The sequence below is a fragment of the Lissotriton helveticus genome, chromosome 2_1 (genome assembly GCF_964261635.1).
Source record: "Lissotriton helveticus chromosome 2_1, aLisHel1.1, whole genome shotgun sequence".
In the NCBI taxonomy this organism is placed as follows: domain Eukaryota; kingdom Metazoa; phylum Chordata; class Amphibia; order Caudata; family Salamandridae; genus Lissotriton; species Lissotriton helveticus.
Window position 1 is genome coordinate 705,864,188 of NC_136059.1, and position 25,861 is coordinate 705,890,048.

The 25,861-nt window shown below is 46.3% G+C and overlaps 1 protein-coding gene across 1 annotated transcript in view; it reads left to right on the forward strand.

Annotated features, from left to right (window-relative positions):
• The window catches only part of LNPEP (leucyl and cystinyl aminopeptidase), a 297,916-nt gene that overhangs the window by 253,831 nt on the left and 18,224 nt on the right, over positions 1 to 25,861 (forward strand). Inside the window, exons 16-17 of the mRNA XM_078675434.1 lie at positions 3,475 to 3,615; positions 6,916 to 6,997. Of these exons, the coding sequence (XP_078531560.1) occupies positions 3,475 to 3,615; positions 6,916 to 6,997 (223 nt within the window). The remainder of the gene's footprint in view (positions 1 to 3,474; positions 3,616 to 6,915; positions 6,998 to 25,861) is intronic.

Genomic DNA, 25,861 nt, shown 5'->3' on the forward strand with positions numbered 1-25,861 from the left:
CATCAGAAACTTCATCCATTCTATGGCCTAACTATATGACATAATTAATAGCAGTTTCATTCATCATAATGAAATTGTTTCATGTGCATTTGCATTAGTTCATTGTTATGACAATATGCCTAATTAAAATCACTAATTCGGACAAGTAGTTTGTCACCCAAATTTGCACATATAGAAACACTTTAACCAAGATGTGACAGTCCAAGATTGGTGTCTCTATGGGCACCATGACAGCAGTGACTTCACCCTGATATTTGTAGAGTATCTCTGTCTGTCTCCATATGTGGGCTAAACTTCTTCAAGAAGTACATCTCATCACTGACTCATACTTTGTGTTTTAGCCTTCCGCTTAAGTCTTGTGCATCTGTGGTGGGTCAGACATCCTGTGTAGTCAGTACTGAACAAAATGATATAGCTGGGACCTCCATGACAGTAGGACCACACAGGCAGTAGGGTTTGGGCCAATTTCCACAACTCACATCTCATGGAGATTAAGGTTCCTACTCTGCTTTAGAGACAGTAAGAAGTGAGGCAAAGTCTCATCTGGTTAAGCTGTCCGCCAAAACTCTTGAATTTATAATGCTTAATGCCACAAATGAAGTTATGCATTGTGTTTTGTTTAGTTTTGGAAGTAGTACACTGTTCAGCTATTCGGCGAACACCTTATTCTTTTGGCATCTTTAACAACATTATTGTTTTTGGGAGGTTCTTTTCTTACTTTGAAAGCTTGCAGCCTTTTGGTAGATTATTTCTATGGTGGGGTATCATTTTTTGGATCCTTACACTTTTCACTGCGGTTGGCCGTTGATTTATGTGTTTCAGATGGGAAGTAGAGACTTTTGTTTACAAAATTGCTTTTGATACTTTTGTATTTTAGGACCGCAGTACACTTTTCCAGTATTGCCTAAGTGTTTTGGGCTATTTTCTCTTTCGTCTGTGTTCGGTTTGTTAAAATGGTGATTGTATTATTTTAAGTATTGACTGTTCGGTGCTCCAGCTGCTAAGTTTGTGCTCTATAAAAAGTTAAGTGTTTCGGGTGTAGTTGTGAGGTTGTTTTAAACTCCATTTTTAAAGCATATACTTAGACATATATTTAAGAGTAACTACCTGAAGATAACAATATTCTCCAATTATGTTCAGAATTATTAGCTAGAAAGCTAAGATGTTCATTTCTGCATGCACCTTCATCTATGGTAAATAGCCTTCTTCTAGTTGTGTACTTGACCTACCAATCTGGTGTTAGTTGGGATACTTTCATTTTGTTGATGACCTTTTTGAATCATACAAAGTTTTATTGGGAACACACTTTGGGTGTCCTTTTCAGAGGTAATCATTTTAGCTCACAGATTTGCTAAACTGATGTTGTTGTGAGCGAGCCTTATCTACACATTTTTATGTCTGAGGTCGCTTTTAGTGTCATGCTGCCTCTTTCTTTGAGTTATTGTAGTCACATTGCACAAATTGAACAATAGGTAGAATTGAACCGTTTATACTGTTAGAATAAAATATTTCGGCACAGTTTTAAATAGCAGGTCCAAATAGAGAGAACCTCAAGTCGCTAATAGTTGTAAGTGTAACTGCATAATAACAAGGGTATTGATATTGATGTAAAAAAAGAGTCCTTAAGAGTCATCTGACATCAGTTAGATTTCATAGAGTTATATAATTCAGCTGATCTAGCTTCTAGCATCCTTTGTATCATGTACCTTTTCCAAGGCAGAGGAAAGGCTTGTTAACGCCAACTCTCAAGGATTCTTGTCTCTGAGATTGAAATTACCTAATTGATTTGGAAGTAATTTCGTATCTGCCGAGCTACAAAAGGATGGCTTTTCACAAAAGCGACCATCTTCAGGTAGCGACAGTCTGTGATGTTCTTTGCTATGACGCTGCTCTATTGCTCCACAAGTGAATGAGTAGCCAATGATGATTTGAAGATTTTATCTACAGGAGGCTACTTAGGAATCTCTTCATATCTTTTATGAACTGTTGTCTGAGTCAGGACCTTGAGCTGGTCCCGGGTTTGACTTCACCATTGTTTTGGGCATTTTGATTTGGAGGTATTTTCATGATATTCCATTCAACATCTTTGCTCGAACTAACTCCAGTTCCAAAGTTTTCATACTTGAGCAGGACATTGTATTTGGTATGTTACACATCATTTTTCATAGAACTGTCTGGAGCTCTTGTTCTGTGAGTGTGTAAGATGTGTGAGGATGTTAATGCAAATGGTGCATGTGTTGCAATTCTAAAGAACCCTCAGTTGTAATGATGTGATCATTTCACACAGCACGGCTTGGAATATAGGACACCAGTCAGCGTCCTGAAATGTTTGCATTTTGAAATCCCAAACTTCTGACTCGAGGTATTCCTCAAGATGACATGAGCATCCTTTATCGAATCTAGCAGAATCCTGATTGACTTCTAGCTCGTGTTGTCTTATGCTCGTCTCATGTTCTCTCTGTTTATGTGGAACATTTACTGGATTGATTTACAGTCACGGTTCAAGGTTTTTTCTTTTCTTTTGATGTTGCAGGTACTTTATTTAAAACTGATTGAAAAAAGCAGTTCTCCTTCTGAAGCTTTGAGTGTATGTGTTTTAATTTCGTTTTTTGTGGTTTTCGTCTTCTGGTGCCTGTTTAATTGAGTGATAGGCAATGTTAGCATCCTGTAAAGTTAGTCAAGTGATACAATTTCATTTACACACTTATTACTTAGAAGTCTGATGTTAATAGCACCCTTTTCTTGAATTTTGACTTGTATATACGAAGTTACACATACTCCTACACAATACAATAATGTAATATTTATTTATTAAGGAGTTTTATATAATGCTAGTCAGGTCCGAAGGTATCGGAGCGCTTTACAACACTTTGTAAAGAGGAAAACACATATAGCGGTAGTGAACAGGATGCCACAAGGTGCAGTAGAGGTCTTCGCGCTTTGTATAACGAAAGAGGGAAAGTTACATAGTCTCGTAATAGTGAACACAGTAGTTCAAGCCACGCATCCTTTCGATCCAGGGGGATAGTGGGGAGGAGTCGGGCTTGAAGTGAGATATAGGTCTTGGTTTCAAAGTGTCATTGTGCCGTAGTGTGCACGCTTGTGAGTTTTGGTTGCAATCTATCCGCGTTGTATAACAATAGAGGGAAAGTTACATTGTCTTGTAATAGTGAAAACAGTTGTTCAAGCCGCGCATCCTTCAGATCCAGGGGGATAGTGGGGAGGAGTCAGGCTAGGAGTGAGGTCCAACCCTTGCACTTAAAATTGAACATTAAAACCACATACAGCAGAGACGTAAGAGATTTGCCAAGTCATAATCGCATTTGAATGATAGACGGTCCAACAAGTGGATACCACAATGTTCTGCCCAACAATCGTTGCATAGCTGTTTCTTTATGGCTAGTCTTCACCTGAAATAAATGTGTTCTTTCCTGGAGATGTCTTTCTTACAAACCTTTATCATTCTCCTACTAGGTTGATGCAGGAGGGCCTCGAGGGAGACATCATCAGGGCCCAGGAACTGCCACGACTCCTAGCAACCATCAGCAAAAGTGTGACGGGGCACTTGTTGTCCTGGGACTTTGTGAAGGATAACTGGGATGCCCTCACAGTGAAGTAAGTGGAGAAATGGTTAGCGAGAGGAAGCGGCCATGAAACAGCCACAGACCAAATGACCGACCACACCACAGCTTTTGGAACACAAAGAAACAAAACACAGACACACCTCATACCGCCCCCTCTTGCAACCGAACCCCAAATGCACCTTCTCCAAGAAGGCAAATCAATTGTCTAATGATGCCTCATACAAAAAAAAGTAACCAGGTGCGGTTCCTTCGTGAAGGCGTTTTGGTGTCGCCACCTCCTTATTTTGCCCCAGGCAGCTTTGAGCAGCGCTGTGTGAAAAACGAAACATATGTGTAATAAATATTATTAATAACTTTAATAAGTGTAGTATTTCCTTACACTTATCACTCAGCCCGCCCACGACAGTCAGCGCACAGTTTCAGCATTGGGTGATTATGTGAGTGTGACGCACGTAATTACATCTGCTGGGCTTCCCAGCTTAGGGAGGTAGGGCTAGGAGGAGTCAGTCAGTCAGTGAGTGCAGTGTAAACAACTGCACATGTTGGTTGGTCGGTGCCTTTCCCTGACCAGCCTGAAATGCACAGTTTTCAGCACACTCGCCTCTAGAATGAAGGAGCCGGGGGAGAGTTGTCAAAGCTGCATCCCCCGGTCTCCTGATGAGCGGCGAGTTGTCCTGCCCTGGCCAATCCAGGCGCTGCTTTGCAGCACCTGGATTGGCTGCTTTAGCATCTCTAGGCAAAGAATGGAGAGCCAGAGGTAATGGGCATGTCCACGGGACTTGGAGCATATTCACCAATCACTACACGGCTTTATTCTGAAACCGTGCAGTGATTGGTCAATCTGCCCTGGCTCTCAGCCTCTCTCTCTCCCCGCGTGCGTTGGTATACGCCATTACACACAACAACAGGGAGTGTGGAGAGAGACAGAGTCGAAAGGAGAACACCCGGCCTGAGTTCGCCGTCGTGGTGGCCCCTTCCCTGAGCCTATGCCAGGCCTTTGAAGTTATATCAAAGGCAGTGACCAGCCCCTGCCGTTGATGTAACTTCACAGAGACTCGTTTTTCAGTTTTATATAGTGCAAACTTGGAGCGCTTTACATGAGCACCAGTTACAGGCCAGACAGGCAGCGACCGGTTGTACTGGTCTTTACATGAGCACCAGTTACCAGGAACTATTATATGTCCTGGTAACTGGTGCTCATGTAAAACGAAAAAAACTGAAAAAACGAGTCCCTGAAGTTCCTTCAAAGGCAGTGACCGGTTGTACTATTGCAGACTTGACGTTTTGGACATATTTGAATCACAGTATGTTGACCCAACTTGAGGCTCGAACCTGCTTTCTCAGCTTTAAAGTCGGTAGCTCTAGCCTTACGACACAACCTCGCCCACAAGAACGGAAGTGTTTGCAATATTATGTTCAAAAAGTCATAGTAGCTGCTCATTGATCTTATGCAATTTGTAGCCATTGGCAAAGCCAATAGTCCTATATGTATGTAGGAGCAATGTTACTTGTTGTGTTATATATGTGGACAAATGGACAGAAGCAGCAAAATACCACTGGGTCACACACTATGCTAAGCACAGACTATGTCTTAAGCCACACCCGGAATTACAACGGCCATGCCCCTATGAGAGACCCACAGTTTTTTTCATCCCACTTAAAGCCCTGTGTGACACTGAAAGAAAATGAAAGTGGACACTCTCAGAGAGGCAGAGAAGGGAACCATGATGGTGCCCAAGAGGTTAAATGCTCATGCTGGCGCCATTGCAGTAGTCTGGCAGTCCAGTCCCCATGATGCGGCCAATCCTCAGATCTTGAAGATACTACTACTGGATTGAAGAACGCATTTGTTAACCTGACACAGGGGGACTGGGAATGTTTTTGAGCTGTGCGATTCACAGCAGCATGGTTTCACAACTCAGTCATCAGCTTTAGACAGGAATGGTGTGAGAACAATTAAGCTTGGCTTTTGATGCAATTCAAAAGCTCCTTCCAGAAGTGAGCTCTGGACCATCATCATGTATCCATTTGTTATCTCATTCTCACAGGCACTCTGTGAGGGAGGATCTCAACAAAAATTTACAATAGTCACCATTTTGTTGCATTTAATAAAATGGATGAAAAGTTTCTATATTTACAAAGCAATTACATTTTCAAATAAAAAATAAAATTTTTCAACATGGAAGTATCTGGGACAGAAAACCAGGACCGTAATATGTCAGAGTAAAAGAGAATGTTTTGGGTGTGTGTGTTGACGTTTGCAGCTATTAAAAACAGACATGCTGATTTTGCCTACAAAAAGTAGAGAGTACGTTAATCCTGACATTTCTTCTTGAATGCTTCTAGTTTGACCTGCATGCTGCTAGTTTATGACCTGCTTAGTTGTTTGATAAATAGAAATATCTGTGAGGTACTGAGGATTGTTATCTTGACGTTTGTTGTGAAGCTCTATGGTTCTTCTGAATAAGCAGCTACCTATGTTATCATATGACATCTCTTTATTAATAAAACTGCACTTTCACAATTGCTTTTTTAACCTTCTTGCCTTCTCAAATTTCCTTGAAAATGCAATGTTTGCCCACTCTTTTTCCGAAATTTTCTCGAGGGAGAACCCCCAGCAAACCCCCCTAGGCCGTTCAGACTCGCTTGCTGCGGTGCACTCCAACACAAATTTTACGCCTTACCGCTTTCAATTTTCACCAGCCTTAACGTTACATACATCCCAGGAATGTACTAGGAGGTTCCTCTGTTTTCAACAAATTCTGTTTTGTTTTACTAGTGATGTTGGGCACTTAAATATTTCTGTGAAAAAGCGAGGGGAGATTTCCACTTGAAGTTGCAGCTTTTTTCTAGAGAACCACGTTCAAATGTTATTGAATTGTTCTGTTCTCCTGCTTCTTTTGCAGATGAAAACCTTAAATTTGAAAATAGTGCTTACAGGCAGCTTTCATTTTCATAACCATGCTCTTGTTTTCAACGTGCAAATGTTTCAAAGTAAAGTGTTCAACCAGAGTTCTGAGCCTCTAAAAAATCGCTGTGACAATTTCTCACCACATTCCGGTGTCAAAATCTAAAGTGGTGGATTCGGAATAGAATTGAAGTTACAGGGCAACGTGTTTTTTATATTTTTATTTCATCATCATTTGCTTATACAGCAATTCCACTGTATTCTTCATTTTAGCAAATACATTTCTACAAATGTTGCAGTTATTCCGTACTTTTCTAAAAATTATAAAGTTAAAAAAGGACCGTATCAGCACCGCATTTTAAATTGTGCATAATTGATCTGTTTAATCACCTTTACTGAATTGTTCTTTGTTTTTCTATCTAGATTCCAACCTGGGTCCTTCAGTATCCAGAGTATTGTTACTCGGACTACCGCTCAGTTCTCAACAGCAGCCCACCTCCAAGAAGTGAGTGGATGTTTTTTTTATTTATATGTTTAATTTTTGTAAATTATTTACAATCTTCGACCTAACTGGAAGTAATGTAGTTAGTTGCTAACAATTACATTTTTAGCGACTTTTTCACAACTTTTCAACGTTAGAAGTCCAATGACATCATGCTAATGAAATAACATGAGCCATAAATGATAAGAGCAGAATACACAAGATCCAGTATGTAATTCACTGGAACTCTAAGAGCTTAAAGCGGAGGCAGAACGAGTGATAAGGGAACTTACTAGACCAAGGACCCTGCAGATAACAAAACAACCAGCATCCTGCATCAGCACCACCTGCCTTGAGGAAGCAATAGTACCCACTGTATCAGACCCAGAAACAGTGAGTGTCAGCTTCATTGACGAGCGACTGAAGCAAAACAAAACATGTACTTAGAGATAGTTCAAGGAGAACCCTCATCTCACCCTCAATCATCTAAGCTTCTCACAAAAGATATTGCTTCATAAACACTTCTCTTCCATTGGTGGAGCACTCGCAGTTGGATTTGGAGCCCCACAGCAGCCTGAAAGCCCCTGACTTCCAGCAACACTTTCTTCCATACTAAGGTTTCTGAACACTCCTCTGGAAAGAGGAGCAGACAAATGACCCTCCACTTGGATCTCTTTTTTTTGTACACTGCTTGCAATAGGTTATCTTGTTGGTCATCGGATTTAAGTACAATCATGACCTTTCCACCTCCTGTCTCACCTCCTCAGGCCTTATATGTAGGGAGCTTGTAGGCTTTGAAAACCATTGCTTAAACCTCCTTGTCAGCCAGGATACACAGCTCTCTTGACAGCTAATCCAGTCAAACCTACATAGAGTCCTTGGGGTATGGGGGCATAAAGCCAGCATAAAGCCAGTGTGTCCAGCACTCAAACCCTGACACCTCGCCACTGATTTTTAAGTGTCTCAAACCTAGTGTCCAACTTAGACACTACTAACCTTACAGTCCTCAGACACCATAAAGTCGTCAAACGAGTGCTTTCCAGAACCTGGACCTTGGTTTCCTCTTATTACCCCCCCCCCCAACCCCCCCCACCACCGCCATTCAATTTATACCATCTTGCTTGACAAGCCCTCAACTTAGTCCCCCACTGGCTTTAATGCAACCTTAGTAATAGCCATTGGGTTTGCCAGCTACTCAGGAAGGGTATTCATGGACTTTAACAGTATCCTCTCCCCATTACTCAGTTCCGCAACATCAGGGAGGTGACTGTACAATACCTTCTGATTCAGCTTGAAGCCTGAAGCTTTTGTCTTGAAAACGTCCTCCTTCTGTTACTTAGATTCCACCTTACCATGTCATGCAAAAATGCCAGTGGAAGCACGGTTATCCAGTGAGATGCAGCCTCTAAGTGTAGAGGGTTGGGGGCAGGACCCCCTCCACTGGGGGTAGACCCATCTCATTCTCATCCACAGGTCCGCAACCATGCACCATTTTCCATTAGGACACTCCACTAGTCACTCATGCCAACTTTTTATCACTTACATCTGTTCAAACTCCTGCCAGCAAACCATGTCCAAGCTAGAGAACTCTGCAGCACTGGTTTTGCTGCAGCTCCTCTTCTACATTCATTCTCCTCTACTGCTGTCTGCCTTGGCAGTATGGTACCATCTGGGGCTGTGGATGCAGAAGATCCTCGGTCCCCGACTGAGAACCAGCAGCTCTCCTCAAAACATTCATCGCCAGGCACACACAACTCCTTCAGGCAGAAGGAGAATTAGAGAATCTGTTTCATGTGAGCATGAGAGGTCTGTACTGCGCGCCCCACTGGTTCTAGAGATGCTGCATGCTTGGACTCCCCTACCCTTATCCCAGCAGCCCAGACAGCTAGCGGAGTCAGAGAAACTGGGACTGGTATGGGAGTGCTAGGTCTTTAAGGTTCTCTTCACTCACTGCTGGCCACACCCATAATGGATACATTTCATGCAACTTCAGTATTCGACCCTGTGCTGTGAGCTTGCTTCTAAATCCTGTAAGGCTCAGGAGACCCACACCTGGACAAGGACCTTCGACTTTGATGTTAGCAGATAGCCCAGGTCTTCACCGGCTTGGTCAGCCAGAAGTATGGTTGACCCCCTTCGGTTGCCACAATGCCACAGACGCTATGAAGCGCCTAAGTGCATAGTACCTTTCAGAAAAATCCCCTGCCTGAAAGCCAGCTTGGCAAAAAACATCCAGATGGTGATAAGCTTGAGCAAGAAACCGGGATGCTGGAGGAGGCAGAGACAGGAGCAGGACAGGAACCAAGGTGGAACTGCTATCCTGGATCATATCGATCCCCTTTTTTAAAAATTGTTACGATTTCTGCCCCTTTCCAGGTGTCAGGAATTGGCGTGCCTGCTACTATGGAATTGCATAAAAAGTTTATATATGGACCCCATACTTCTATGTCGTGTTTTAATAGATCACCAGGAATCCTTGTCAGGTCCTGGGGCTTTCCCTGCTTTAATGGCCTGTATCGGCTGAACAGTCTCCTCTAAACTAAAGTGTAAGTTAGCTGGCTTTGGTGCTATTACAACCTCTTGCTCTGCTATGCACCAACCCTCCTCATTTTGCGAATACAACTTAGAAAAATGATCACTCCATGTTTTTTCATCTATGTAGAGATGCTTGGAGGTTCTACCGGTCTTATTCCTCTTGGATATTAAACTCCAAAAGGTGCCTTGGTCCCTCATTTTAGCTGCTGTGAGTAAATCAGCCCAGATTTCCTCATCCCATGCTTGTTTTGATTGAAAAAGGATTTTTTTATAAGCATGTCTACTATCTCTTATTCCCTTTACATTCTTGGTCTTTACTGCCTGAATCAAGAGAGTCTTAGCTAAGCGGCGCTCTTTATTATACCAGGGATTACCTAGTTCTAAGTTGCTAACGTTAAGGCTTTCATCCTTCTCATAGATTTTACTCAAAAGAGGTGTTAGGGCATCAACCAATTGATAGTGCATATCTAATACACCATGGTCACCTAATGGGAGGTCCTGATAAATTGCAACATTGTCTTCAAAGGCATTGTAGATGCTTACCATAGTTGCTTCCTTGGCCAAAATATACGGCCATTTTAAAGCACGCCTATTATTACTTATCTGAAGTTCGCCATCATTCCCATTAGATGCTGCTTCTTCAGCTGTATTAGTTAAAAAAAGGCTGAGGTTCTAAAATGAATTGTAACAGCAGGTGATCACTCTCCGTCCTGGGATCAACTTTGAAATCAACAATTAAATACCACAGACTTATGGAGACCAATATAAAATCTATATGGGATTTGGAGTTTCCTCTACAGAATGTAGGGGCAGATGGTCTATCTGACTGGAAACGACCATTGCATGCCCTTAGGTCGTGTCCTACAGTTAATTGTAAAATTTGGGCTGCCGCAACTGTACATTTTACCTCCCCAGTACCATCTAGGGCAGGGATATTATTAGCATTATCCTGCTCATCAAATAAACCATCGAGGCCCAATAAAGGCTCATATTTACAATTAAAGTCCCCACCTATGATTATTTGCAAGTTAGAGCCAAGTGTGTCAAGATAAGAGTCAAGTTGATCTATCACCATAGATTCCTTATTTAATGGGCTTGGCCTGTTGTAATTGAAATAACAACAAAAGAGCGATGTAATTGGGTGCCAAAAGGTACTCAATCAAATTATCTAAACAAGGAACTAAACCCAGTGTATAAAACAACACACAGTTAGATGGTAAAAAGAACCCTCACTCACCACCTAGTGGTGACATGCTTCATCATTGGGTTCTCATTGGAAGGACCGAATGTCCTCCCAGTGTGCTACTACGCCTGCTTACAGCGGAGCGGGTTTAGTGTGTGTTGAGCAGTGCTAACCAAACAAGTGTGAAAATGTGCAAGGATTAAAAAATGCCGAGTTGTGACTATCAACAACTTTATTAAGAGTCCAACTCGCATTGGTTAAAACAAGTCAGTCAGTCAGTCAGTCAGTCAAAAAGGCTTTATTTCGACATATAACAATATCTTAAAAAGCATACAATCAATAAAAAAATACTTTTCAGTACATTTAAAATAAACCGTAACTTTCTGCTATCAGAAAATGGATCTATAGGTTTTAAAAATAAGCATTTAGTTTAAAACAGACCATGGTAAAAAGTGTAATTAAACAATTTGCCTAAGTCTTTTTGACCGGATTCGCCATGCCCACCCAAGGTACTTCGAGGTGGCACATGCGTAAAAAGTACGAGTGTCCGAATAAAGAATTCTTAAGGCCACGTTGCAATGCCTAGTGCCCAGAGTACGACACATGGGTTTGAGCCATTTTGACCGTGGAACTATATATGCAGGACACTCGAATAAAAAGTGGGGGACAGATTCTCTGCGCTGTGGGCAAAAGGGACACCACGGAGCAGTCTGGTATGGGATTTTCCAGTGGCAAGTAAATTCCATTACGGGGAGAAGACCAATTCTGAATTTAAAGTACAGGGACCTTTCCCAAGAGGCTGAGATGGTGTCCAGATACAGTTCTCTATAGGGGGTATCTTTGGACTCCATGAAGTTTCTAGTCGATTTGCATATCGAGGTGGAGGAATTCCTTCTGTTTGTCACCCAATTCCAATAAAGTTGTTTTATTGTGGATTTGGGGGGGGCTGACTGTTGGTGCCAAGCTTCTTCCAGCCCCAGATTGGTAAGTAAGGCTTTGATATCCGTTAGCCACTTTATTTTCGCCCACCCTGCCGAACTTAGTAACTCCCGTAGACCATCCGCATAACTTGAGAGTTCAGGAACTCTCCAGATGCGAGCCCACAGAAGCAAAGGGCGTAACTTCGCTAGATCTTCTATAGCCCGACAGCCCATGTCCAATTGCAGAGGCAAGATGGGGACAGACGGGCCAAGGGACATCAAGCTTCTCAAGAAGGAATTCTCAGCTCGAGTAAGGTCTTTCAAGTTCGACATTCCCCATAATTCCGCCCCATACAAGGCAGCACTTACTCCTCTGGCCGCGTAGATGTCCAATACTGCAGCTATAGGTTTAGTTGAGGCTGCTCTCTGCTCTTTAAGCAGGGTCCCGGTTATTCTTTTTAGGTTTAGCAACATTTTGAGCAGATGCTGGTCCCATTTCATGGAATCCACCAACCTGATGCCCAGATAATCGAAGGTTTTAGTCCTGTCCAATGCCACGGAGCCCAATGTTGGCGGAGGGCCCAGTTTTTGCGGAGGGTTCAAAATAAGGTACTTTGTTTTATCTGTATTTATACAGAGTCCTCTTTGTTTACAAAAATCGTCAAAGCCTGAGAGAAGCTGTTGTAGGCCCATTGGCGATTTTGAAAGGAGCAAAGTATCGTCCGCAAAAAGCAGGGTGGGGATGGAGCGACCTGCCAGACGAGGGGCATCTGCTGGAATCCTTGACAAGTGGTCCACCACCCCATTAACATAGAGCGAAAAGAGTGTTGGGGCAAGAACGCACCCTTGCCGCACTCCTCTGTTCACATCTATTCTTCGGGTTTTTTGGCCATTGGGACCCCAGCGAATTTGGGCGTAGTTGGTTTCATGGAACTTCATGACCAGGTGGAGCAGGTAAGGTGGCAGGCCAAGATCGTTAAGAACCTTCCAGAGTTTATTTCTGGGGACCAAATCGAAGGCCGTCCGGAGGTCGATGAAGGCCAGATATAATGTACCCTTCCCAATTGTGACGACCTTCCAGTGGATCATAAGAAGCCTTAGCGATTGTTCAATTGTTCCAGTGCCAGCACGGAACCCTGCCTGAAAATCCGAAAGGATCCTGTTCTCATCTGCCCATTGCTGTATTCTTGTTAAAAGAACCTTGCCTGCAACTTTTTGTGAGCAGTCGATCAGGCTGATTGGCCTGTAGTTCCCTGGGTCATCTCTCGAGCCTTTTTTGTGAAGGGGAACCACTTCAGCGGCCATCCAAGAGGCAGGCAAAGGTGCGCCTTCCAAAGCAGCATTCAAAACCGAAGAGATCAGTGTGCTCCAATCATCTATGTCAGCTCGGAGCAAGTCACCCGGAAGACCATCGGGGCCAGCCGCCTTGCGTGGAACCAAAGATTTTATTGCACTTTCCGCTTCTATCTTAGTAAACAGACATTCCTCGAATCTTTCCATCACTCTTAGGGGCTGTGGGAAAACAAAATCCAACGCTTCAACTGCGGATGCCGTATACAATTTCGAAAAATGTGTAAACCATAAGTCCTCGCTTATATTACAGGTGATAACTGTATCAAGGGGTCTGTTCTTCTTGTGAACTAAGTCCCAGAAAGCTTTTGCGTTTTTTCCGCCGCTGGCAGCTCGGAGATCCTGCCAAAACTTGTCTTCCCAGTCTCTCTTTGCTGTTTTGAGCTCCAATTTATAGCCCTTCCGTTCAGTGGATATTAGGGTGGCATTACCACTTTTCACCGCCAGTATCAGGGCTCTCTTCTTGGCACGACACTCCTTCGTGTACCATCCTGACTTGCCTTGTTGGTTTTTACGATTAGGGTTCCCATTTTTTACTTTGGCCTTGAAAAGGTCCCCAATTGAGAGTGAGACCTCACAGAACAATGCTGTAATCTGATTAGGGCAAATAGGCTGACTTTTTAAAATGGCACAGGCTGTGGAAGTAACAGTTCTGATACATGCCATTTTCTCCTCATCTATTGCCACTTTGTCCCATTTCAAGCGTCTTAAGCAGTTTGTTGGGACCACTCCTCCCAGTGGCCCTGTTGCGAGAGCGTCATGGTTTCCATTTCCAGGGAAGTTCTCTTTCCACCAGGTTGATAGTGTCAAAGAAAGGGCGTTATGGTCACTGTCCAGGGAGGGTAGGACTACCATATCCTTCATGTGAGCCCACAAAGAAAAGTTTAGAAGGATATAATCGATCCGGGAAGAATGGCCGACCCTATTATATGTATGAGCCCCCACTAGGTCTGATGGTGTCCTCCCATTGACTGCCCTTAGACCATGCTCTAAAGTGAGGGAATTTAGTTGGATGATTCTGGGTGTCCAACTATTTATGATGGGCAAGTCAAGTGACGGGACACCTCTCCTAGAATCTTCATCATTTAGATCCAGGGATTCATCGGGTAACAAAGGCTCAAATGTGCAATTGAAGTCCCCCATGACCAAAATTAGGGAATCGCTACAGCACTCACCCAGGGCTACCTCCAGGTCCAAGAGCGTTGGTGACAAAGCTCTCCCGGTGGCCCCTCGTGTATAGATATTAAAAATCTCCAGTTTTTCTGCTCTCCTTGGGCAAGTTACAGTGAGATGCATCAAATCTGGAGTTTTTGGGGGGTGATGGTGTACCCTCCATCCCAAAGTAATGTTTATCCAAACCAAGAGACCTCCGAAGGGGCGACCTCTTCCCGAGGCTGGAATTTCTGCCGGGACAAAAAAGGTGGCATTACCTACTCGGTGCCTTGGTTCTACGCACCATGTCTCTTGAAATGCGCAAACTGAGTGGGGTTCAACGAGCGCCACCCAGTCTGGGACATCTAGCTTGCTGCTTAAGCCTGCCACATTCCAACTAATGATTTTCAAAGGGGCAGGATGCTGGGGCTCATTATAACCGCTATTCCCACCCTGAGGACCCGAAGTTTGAGGACTATCCCCTAGTTCAAGTTTATCTGTCCCATCACCTGAAGGAAAGGGTAGGATTGGGATAGGCGAGGGATCGGGCACAACAATGTTGGTCAGCGGTACCTCCCCTACCAGAGAAGTTGTGTCAGCCCTTTGGGGGGAGACATTTGTTACCTCTAAGGTGTTAAGTCACCAGCCCCAACCCTGTGGAGTGGTTGGTTGGGAGGGGGTCCATGCCCTTGCTCTAGGATCCAAGGTCGGGTAATGAGAGAACCATACACCTCTACCCCCATCTTGAAAGAACTTATTATTATTATTATTGAGCCCCATTAAGGGGGGAGGGTGATAAAAATACCCCAAATCCCTAGTTTGTATGTCGCAAAAGTTGTGCTGCGACTGTTGGTTACAAATCATACCAGCAGCTCTGGGATCATTGAAATTAATCAACACACAGTCCCCGGTAATAGCCTTGCGTCTGTTACCGATCCAACCCACCCTTCGGACGAAGGCTATTCTACCATCAATGTGCCCTGGGAGGGGTCTATTAGCTTTTAGCCAGGAGAGCGTCTTGTGTTTGAGTTCAGAATAGGACTCACAAGAGCCCTCGTCAAGCTCAGGTACCCCTGTTAGAATAACCACATAGGGCTTGCAGCCAGGCGGAAGGCTAGCATTTGGCGTACGCCGTTTTATCCTGTCTTTGGCTGGGGATTTTCTTGTAGTTTTTGCTGGGGATTTGGGCGCTACATGCGAAGCAGAAGTAGAAGGGGATGTGATTATAATTGCGGCGCCCTTGCTTACGGTCACTATATCTCCAGTTGCCTTAGTTTGGGAAGTAATAGGCTTGGGATTTGCAGCAAATTTGACCTTGGGTGCCTTTGGTACATGGGTGCTGGATTTGTTCATTGGACATGCCAAACTAGGCTCAGGGGTAGGGGTCGGTGGGGGGGGTATGGTTCCAGTAATAGGTTTGGGAGCCTTAGCCGAGGCAGGCGTTTTTGAACTAGGTGAGGGATCAGGGAGGGCTGTCGGATTAGACGGAACTGTTGGAGCGGCACCGCTCCTTAGCCCACCGTTTTCTTCAGCCTGAGTTTTAGCGTGAAATTTAACTAACGATTTCACTGCATAAAAATTGTCCAGCATTGACTGCTCGAGTGAGGCTAGTTTGCGTGTGAGGCCATCGATCTTATCTACGAGTGGCATCACCACAGACTTAATGATGCTCTCAACTTGGAGGAATATGCTAGCATCTATAGGGGCCAGTTGCCCAGGAGTGCCCTCGACAGCAGCGTCTCCAATATGGGGCGCTTGGGGTTTTGAGCGAAGAACCTGATTCGGGGTAATACCCCCTTTTGGTGTGATGTTCCTACTAACCTTACTATGAGGTTTTAGAGAGCCTCCCCTACGGGGACTAATGGGGCGCTTTCTCTTCTTTCGAGGGACGATGCCTAGGGTTAGATTCCCTACAGGTACAGTTTCGGGGACTACCACTCTAGGAGTGTTAGTATCAGAATGGCCTGCAGTGGATGGGGAATTCACAGCTGTATTAACAAACACATGGGGGCTCGAATCATCAGGGGTATTGAGAGTGCAATCTGGAATCTGCCTCTCTGGTGATGGAACACTAAAAAGAGAGGAAGTGGAGTGTGTCGGGTCGAGCACAATACTTGGAGCTGTGGTGGTTACCCTTTCTAGGCTAGCCCTAATCCGACTCACTCTCTCATCAATGGTGGGGGAATCAACTATTACTAAGGGAGTTGATGGAATATGACCAGGGCTATCAGCTAGGGCAATGGCGCCCAAAGAAGAGCGCTTATTAGACGTGCTAAAGGAGTCCCGAGACAACCTTCGCTCAGCCAAGATTATCTCCTTCTCAACTATGGAAACAGCACGGGTTATGAACTGGTCCATAGTGCCTATAACAACGTCTCCAGCAGATTTCTTTGTCTTACAAGACCGGGTTCCTGAAGCCATATTCCTGGTGGCTGGAAGTCCGCTTTGTGGGGCCAAGGGATGTGGCCCAGCCCGGCCTCCTCTGGCCCCGGACGGCCACAGACGGTCCCGCCCTTGTCCCGGGCTTCTCCCGGCGCGCTCCCGCTCGCTCCCGCGTAGCGGTAGAGCAAGCGTCTGTAAATAGATGGTGTGATTGGTGAAGGGGCGGGGCTTGCAGGGAGAGCGGCCCAGGTGATTGCAGGCGGGCTATCAGGGACTCCTGGGATATGGAGTCCCTGACCACGCTGCTCGCAGCCCTGCAAGGCTTACCGGCACCCTTGGCGTCTGCACGCACTCCCGAAGTTCCTCTGCTCCCAGACACGAAGCGGGACCCGCGGAGCGGGTCCGGCGAGGGGTAGCCTGGGTCCACAAGAAGGAAGCTGTTCCACCAGCAAACGGGCAGCAGGTACGCACAAAGAAAGTCCCAAGGAGGTAGTGGGAACAGTGGCTTTTAGCTCGTAGGTGAAGGGGCGGGGCTTGCAGGGAGAGCAGCCCAGGTGATTGCAGGCGGGCTATCAGGGACTCCTGGGATATGGAGTCCCTGACCACGCTGCTCGCAGCCCTGCAAGGCTTACCGGCACCCTTGGCGTCTGCACGCACTCCCGAAGTTCCTCTGCTCCCAGACACGAAGCGGGACCCGCGGAGCGGGTCCGGCGAGGGGTAGCCTGGGTCCACAAGAAGGAAGCTGTTCCACCAGCAAACGGGCAGCAGGTACGCACAAAGAAAGTCCCAAGGAGGTAGTGGGAACAGTGGCTTTTAGCTCGTAGGTGAAGGGGCGGGGCTTGCAGGGAGAGCGGCCCAGGTGATTGCAGGCGGGCTATCAGGGACTCCTGGGATATGGAGTCCCTGACCACGCTGCTCGCAGCCCTGCAAGGCTTACCGGCACCCTTGGCGTCTGCACGCACTCCCGAAGTTCCTCTGCTCCCAGACACGAAGCGGGACCCGCGGAGCGGGTCCGGCGAGGGGTAGCCTGGGTCCACAAGAAGGAAGCTGTTCCACCAGCAAACGGGCAGCAGGTACGCACAAAGAAAGTCCCAAGGAGGTAGTGGGAACAGTGGCTTTTAGCTCGTAGGTGAAGGGGCGGGGCTTGCAGGGAGAGCAGCCCAGGTGATTGCAGGCGGGCTATCAGGGACTCCTGGGATATGGAGTCCCTGACCACGCTGCTCGCAGCCCTGCAAGGCTTACCGGCACCCTTGGCGTCTGCACGCACTCCCGAAGTTCCTCTGCTCCCAGACACGAAGCGGGACCCGCGGAGCGGGTCCGGCGAGGGGTAGCCTGGGTCCACAAGAAGGAAGCTGTTCCACCAGCAAACGGGCAGCAGGTACGCACAAAGAAAGTCCCAAGGAGGTAGTGGGAACAGTGGCTTTTAGCTCGTAGGTGAAGGGGCGGGGCTTGCAGGGAGAGCGGCCCAGGTGATTGCAGGCGGGCTATCAGGGACTCCTGGGATATGGAGTCCCTGACCACGCTGCTCGCAGCCCTGCAAGGCTTACCGGCACCCTTGGCGTCTGCACGCACTCCCGAAGTTCCTCTGCTCCCAGACACGAAGCGGGACCCGCGGAGCGGGTCCGGCGAGGGGTAGCCTGGGTCCACAAGAAGGAAGCTGTTCCACCAGCAAACGGGCAGCAGGTACGCACAAAGAAAGTGAACAAAACAAGAAAACAAGAAAACAAGTGAAAAAGAGGACTTTTACAGTGGTTCTATTATTGAAAACCAATAGTCCTGAATAAAGTGGTCAACATGTTTCTGCAATGAGCCAAAAAATCGCTCTGCATTCGTCAGGACCTTCAAATTAGTCTCCCTGCGGTATGCACACGCTAAGGCGCACCCGTCCGTGAAGATATCAATGTGAAAAAGTAAAATATATTTGTTTCGTTACTCACGGTATTATCCGTGGGGGCACTCACAGTATTTACTGGGGCCCGGTTCAGAACAAAGGTCAAGTCAACGCTCCATGGTTAACCACGGCAGAGGTAATCTTCACGCCGTGCTACAATTCAGCCGGCGGCTCCCTGCAGCAAACCTATTTCGTTCACTTCCGTGGCCCGGCCTGTTGTATACATTTATTAAATACGCAGCCTCTTTCTCTCTGGTCACTATTTTTACACCCAAAAGGTCTTGGGATGGAATAGAAACGAAGCAACTTCAATTTCCAAGGTGATTCTTATCCAAATCACCAAACCCCCAGAGGCCCTTCCTCTTGCAGATGGAATAGCTTCACAGCAGAAGGTTTTATATCCAAACCTATGTGGAATGCCCAAAGACCAAGTCTCCTGTAAGAGTATTATATCATATTCATCAAGGTAATTACACCAGATGTTATCCCGGAGATTCCTGGTTAAGCCTGCTATATTCCAGGACATCAATTTAACTTCCAAATTTCCGCTTAGTTTTAATGGTAGTAGATCAGCTTGACCAACTTGGGTAGTTGTACTCCCTGGGCCAGTAGATATGTTGCCTGCTCCCATTTTTGGGTCTTTACTGTTACTGGATGTTGGTGCGTCATCATGACTATTACTGGTTCTTAATGTACCATCCCCACAGCCTTTATCAGTCCAACCCAGATCTTTTGGCGCCTGCATTATAGCAGGAGTCTGTGTCTTTCCACAGCAGTCGGACTCCATGTTAACTTTAAAGGGGGGGGGTTGTAGGTGTATTTGATTTGGTTAGTCAATCTACCTCCTCTAAAGTATTAAAGCCGGTAAATCTGTTCTCTAAGGGATAAAAAAGGACTGGTGTCTTGGGATCCCTTCGTGCCTTGGTTTATAGAAGTAACCCAGGGGAAGTGCGCTAATAAGTGTATTTTCACCATGAGGTTCTTCCATTGATTGCAAGACACTCCTGGCTTGCTGGGGGCGCCTAAAGTTGATGACCACGCAGTCTCCACTGATGTTCTTAGTTGAATGACCCAACCACCCCACTCTGCGAACCATCAAAATGTCATGGCTATTTCCCGGGTGAAACCGTTTAAATTTTACTAGCCAATCTATTGCCTTATTACGCAGGTTTTGCCAAGATTCTATTTGATCTCTTTTCAAGGATGGTACCCCAGTTAAAACTATTATATATGGTGAAGATGCCGGGGGTAGTTGCGGAACATCAGTGCTTGGCATCAGATCGGTACCTTTTGGGCTATAAACTTTACACCTGCCTAGTGTCTTACTCTGGCTTCCCTGGACTGGCGGTCTATCTGTACTTCCAATGTTAGGTCCCATCTTATTATGTATTAAATCCTTTTCACCCTCAGTTGAACTGACGGCCCTCTGTGGTGGGTTAGTAGCTGACACCGAACTCTCTACTTCCTTTCCTGCAGATATAAGTGGTAGTGGGAGATTACTCTCTTTTGATGTAGAATTTCTTCCCGCGTTCCCCAAGTTTTTACACATATGTTCTATTCTCGCGGTGAACTGTGTTAAGCTTGCTGTCAAATCCTTTTCTAATTCATCCACTGTCCCCCTTAACATTGCTTCTAAGGAGTCCTTTAGTGATGCTTCTAAATTTTCAAGCCTTCTCTCCAACCCTATGTCGTAAGTAGAACTCCCGCTTTCTGTTTGAGTGCCTATAGTTTTTGTTGGGACCCCTTGCTTGCCCCTCGCATGATTATATATAGTCTTTGGTCTAGCCCCCCCGTTTTCTTGCTGTTAGTTTTATTCCTTATTGTAGGATTTGTTGTGTTTTTCTTTGGGCCATGACCTTGATCCTTACGCTCTGCAGCTGGTCTATGGGAGCGAAGTCTTGCTACCAGGGATGGAGTAGTCTTCGGTATGTCTTCCTCAGAGGAAGTGATCACGGAAGTCCTTTGGGTCTTGGACAGGCGTGATGTATTGGGTGAATCCAATAATGGGCTGGGGGGGGGGGGTAAACAGGCCATATCCAAAGAAGGTATTAATGTAACAAGGGTATGCCCGCTAGGCTCAGCTTCAATGATGTCATTAATAGATATATCTATATCATCATGTGCGCTGCCTATCCCTTGATCCTGGCCCTTCTTATTAATAAGAGGTACAGGGTAGAGGTTCACTGCAGGTGATTTGACGTTGCTAATTGTACCCAAAGAAGACCTCTTCTGCGCCTCAGCTATACCTAGAGATAACAGCTTCTCCGCTAAAGATATCTCGCGCTGTAAAACAGATTCCGCCCAGATTAAGAAAGCATCCATTGTTCCCACCACTCCCTCCCCCGCTCTCTGCATTTTTACGATTTGCTGCCATGAGCTATGACAGATATGTAATGTTAGAACACAGTTGGCCACTAACCAAGTCTCGCTTGTCAGGGGGGTGGCCCTGCCCTGCCTCTCCTGGCCGGGCTTCTCCCGGGACGCTCCCGCGTAGCGGAGGATGTCCCACAATATATACCGTCAGTAGGGGGCTGTTCTCAAGCCCCGCTGCAGGTGTGGGGTCAGGGTGACTCCTGGGGGATGTAGTCCTTGGTCTGCAATATGCGCATTTCACTCGCGCTGCTTCCCGGTCCCCTTCCGCTGCTCCGCACAAGTTCCTCAAATTTCCAGCCTGGACCAAAAGTCGGAAAGATTAAAGGCTCCACTTCGGTGTAAAACGACCAACACCTGACGCTGCGGCCGTTCATATTAGAATTTGAAGTGCAGATCTGTCCAGATGTTTTCTGTAAAACACTGAGTAAAACAAAAAATGTTGGGTAGAATTCTTGAATTGGTCGATCGGGCCTCATCCAAGTCCATTTTGTGTTTTTTGCCTCTATACAGCAACAGACTGGAATCAGCCATGTGCAAAGGAGCCATGTGCAAAGGAGCCATGGCAGTTTGAGATGAATCCATATCAAACTGCCAGGCCAGGGCCCCTATGAACTGGAAATCCAAGCATGCCCAAACTGATTTCGGTCTAGTTAGGTACCATCAGTGAAATATAGTTTGAGTCCAATGGCACAGGGAGGATGGGACCCACTTCTGGCGGTTCTTAGGGCATCTTTAAGTGGGGAAAAACATATGGGTGGAATGCTTGAAATATTCTCTGCTTTTAGTGAAAACTCAGGCTATATCTAAGTCTGTTTTTTTTTTTGCCTGCCATGCCACATCAGGGGTTTTGTCCATATTGTTGCCACATTTCGTTCACTGTGGAGTTCTAGAAGTCATGACACTTCAGTAGTTCCTCATTCTGCTTAACTGTATCATGCTGCTACACTTGCGTGATATAGATGCTTTGTTAGGGCTAAATATTCCATTGGTATGTATGTGCAACATAGTTCTGCTGGGACTTCTGGTGTTTCTGAAGTGACACATTTAAGAGCAGCAACCCTCTTTTGGGTTACAGCAGTGCATCCTCAGTAAAGAAAAACTAGTAACATACAGACACAGAAAAATGTCAGCTTTGTCATTAGGAATTCAACATGTAAACTAGCTACAGACACGATCTCCTCATTGAAAAGAAATTTCAAGCCATCGTTCTGAAGTGATCAGGAAGTCTGCAGGTACAAGAATGACCTAGCGTCAAGGATTACTTCACCAAGCAAAGGGAACACATGTTTCTTGTAAAGTTGCAAGAGCAGTGTCAACACGGGGTGGTTTATTGGTTCCGTGCTCTGGGTCATATTCATGTCATAGTGTTCCACGAAGACACTGTCATTTTCTTATTCGCAAACTGGTGCTTTGGCTGTAGTAGCCAAACGGATAGCAGGTTGTGCACACCTTGATTGGAGATGAGCCAATTCAGATTGTCCATGGTAATAGGAGTAGTTCCACTTTTCCATTCTATCCTCGCAGGTGCAATTCACAGCATTGATATTCTCATTCGAATTAAGCGGATATCTCTCAAGATCCATCAAAGGATGACGTTGCTGGAACACTCTCCACCCACCGATTTTCTGGCTGCATTTCCCTTACTAAGCTGCAGTAGCTCTTCATTGACATGCATCAGCTTGAAATAAAGATGCATTGATTCAGTAGGGTCTAAACTGATTATATAAGTATTTACAATCTCGCCTTATTTTATTTTGAATTCCACTCAAAACCTACCACCTGATACCCCTAAGTCCCCACCCTAATGTACTCATTTCTTTTCCCTCCTTTAATGTCCTTAGAGACATCCTATGCCTAACCATTTATAACAAAAAGATACTAATTGAAATCAATAAATAACAAGCATTTGCAATGCAATCGGTCTCATCTTTGGGACTTTATAAAGGATTAGCCATGCATCACATTATCCTGGGTGCTGCCACATCTACTGTTCTTTAACATAGCACTGCATTGAGAGGTACCTGCAGTTTTGTCGCATGCTGCCATTTCTGCCAGAACGGAGCAGGAGTGGGGTTGGGTCTCCTGTAATCGCAGGAAGCGCTTGTCTGTTTGCTGAAATGTTGTAGCCCGTTTAAAGCACTGGATGGGACACAAATCCGTTCATGTGCTGGGCCGCAAACACTGGTGTGCGCATATGCACCGCTGGGCCTATACTGAGAAGGCATCCCTGTGTGATGAGGAAAATGTGCCAGGATGGCAGAGGCCATCAGCTGTGTTCACCGGGTGCATCATTGGCGAAAATGTACATCTGTATGTACCACTGTTGCCAGCACAGTGAGGCTGGCAACACCCTGCCAAGTGCAACAGAACACGCAGCAAACTTGCGGGAGGGCAGTGAGAGCCTGCAGTGCAGGGGACAACAATAGGCACTTCTGGCATGTCCTTGGGCTCTCAGACGAGGTACCCAGCAACTCGTGTAGCAGCTGCAGTGCAGAGCTACAAGGATACGACAGCAACTTTTGTGTCCATTTGTGCTGTATCTTGGTTTTTAAGCTGTTGGTTCATATAATTTCTGGTACAACAGAGTTAGTTGTGGGAAGGTGGGGGCTATTCTCCGGCTGCCATGATGGAGAACTATGTGATCCACCTAGCTAACTGGAAATCCACAAAGCTGCTCTGGAGACAAAGATTAGGCATGGAGTCATAAGGTTTTTGCAAGTAAAGGTGTTCTGGTGTTACAGAACTGTCTGCAAGGCTTCTGTGGTTCACAGAGCTGCCACATCGTCCCAGAGTCGCACTGGAAGCACACCGCTAGGAGGGGGACAAGGGATCTCCCTGGGTGCCAAGAGGATTGCCAGGGTGTCACAAAACCACTCTAGGATCTACTGAGCTGGTGTAGGGCATGAAGTTGCCATGGGAATCCCAGAGCGGTCATGTGGCTCTTTGCAATGCTCTTAGGGTTAATGAGGTGACCTTTGCACTTAAGGCAACAGAATGGCCATATAACTCTCCCCGAGACCTATGGTGTTGGGCTTCTCAGTGGACCTGAGACATGAGATACTGAGATCATAGACCAACAACTAACACACTCACCAGTCCCTGGCGTGTTCTCTCTCCATGGCTGCTTCCTTTTCCGCATCCCGCCGCGGGCAGCACCAGTGTCTGAGACATAGAAGGAGGACTTCATCAGCCTCATAACAAACACAGAGGAGGGACTAAATGGCTATTATAGAGGGTTCTATGATAGAACTAAACTGCTAACAATTACATTTACTAAACAAGGGTTATGGATGCCGTCCTACGCATTCTATAAATACAAATAATACAGCACGGTAGTTCACTAGTAGAACCCTAGAGAGGTAATCGAATAACCGCACACCGTGAATAAACAAAAACAAGCATTGGAAATGCAATAGGTCTCGGATTTATTTGAGTTAGAGCTAATGGCATTGTAAATGGCAATGTCTTTTAGCCATGTGTTATGGAGTGTATGCATGTGGTGTGTAGTGGAATTATGTGGGTTGGATTGGAATTGTAGCAATGGTGGCATAATGCGCTTTAGATGAATATGTTTAAAAGTAAAGTGCACCATACTGCGATTGCTACAATAGTTAATTGTGGATGTGTTAACAATTGATGTGTGCACTGATGGCTGGTGGTGTGTGTGCTTGGTGGAAGCGTGCACTGCCGGCTGGAGGTGTGTGTGCCTGGTGGACGCGTGCACTGACGGCTGGTGGTGTGTGTGCCTGGTAAAAGCGTGCACAGACGGCTGGTGGTGTGTGTGCCTGGTGAAAGCCAGGGGGTGCCGCAGGGCTCGTCCCTGAGTCCAACTCTTTTCAATTTGTACGTTGCCCCGGTTGCCACCATAGTGGAGAGTCACGGTTTGCGCATGGTGTCGTACGCCGACGACACGCAGCTGGTCATCTCCCTATCACGTGCACCCAGTCTTGCGGCAGACATCTTCAGAGCATGCATGCAAGACCTAGCTGCCTGGATGTCTGCCAACTGCCTTAAGCTCAACGGAGGCAAGACTGAGGTGCGGGTGGTGGGGGGAGACCGAGCGGCTTGGACGTCGGCGTGGTGGCCACCTTGCCTGGGACCAGCACCAATTCCCTGCCAGGAGGCGAGGAATCTAGGTGTCTGGTTCGATTCCAACCTAACTTTCGGACCCCAGGTCAATCGGGTGGTTGGTACCTGTTTCGGGATCCTCAAGACCCTCAGGAAGGTTCTGGAGCTCCTTCCTATCAAAGCCCGTCAAATACTAGTGCATGCACTAGTCACATCCAAGATGGACTATGGCAACCTGCTCTACCTGGGGACTCTCGAGAAGAATCTGAGCCGCCTGCAGGTTTTACAAAATGCCGCAGCCCGGTTGGTTCTCAGACTGCCCAGAAGATCAGCTTCTAAAGCCGCGCTCCAGGCCCTGCACTGGCTTCCGGTGAGAAGCCGGGTGGAATTTAAAGCACTATGCACCTGTCATCGGATCGTCAACAGCAGGGCACCTCTCCCCCTACAGGGTCTCCTGACACAATACGAGCCCTCTCGTTCCCTCAGATCCTCTGGCTCGGGGCGCCTGTCCATTCCTAAGGTGTCCAAAGCAAGGATGGGCGGCAGATCCTTCAGGTATCTGGCTGCATCTAGCTGGAACAAACTTCCTGTGGCGTTGCGCCTGGAACCCTTAGAGCCCATTTTCAGAGCCAAGCTAAAAACATTTCTATATGCCCGGTAGTGGGTTCCCACCTTAGTACCTTCTCGCATCATAGCGCAGGGACACGCCGTTGTGCGTCACCAAGCGCTTTACAAGACCGCCTATTATTATTATTATTATTATTAAAGTGTGCACTGACGGTTGGTGGTGAGTGCGCCTGGTGAAACCATGCACTGACGGCTGGTGGTGTGTGTGCCTGGTGAAAGTGTGCACTGATGGCTGGTGGAGTGTGTGTGTTTGGTGAAAGCGTGCACTGATGTTTGGTGTTGTGTGCCTGGTGGAAGCCTGCACTGACGGCTGGTGGTGTTTGTGCCCGGTGAAAGCGTGCACTGAGGAAGGGTGGTGTTTGTGCCTGGTGAAAGCGTGCACTGATGGCTGGTGGTGTGTGTGTGTG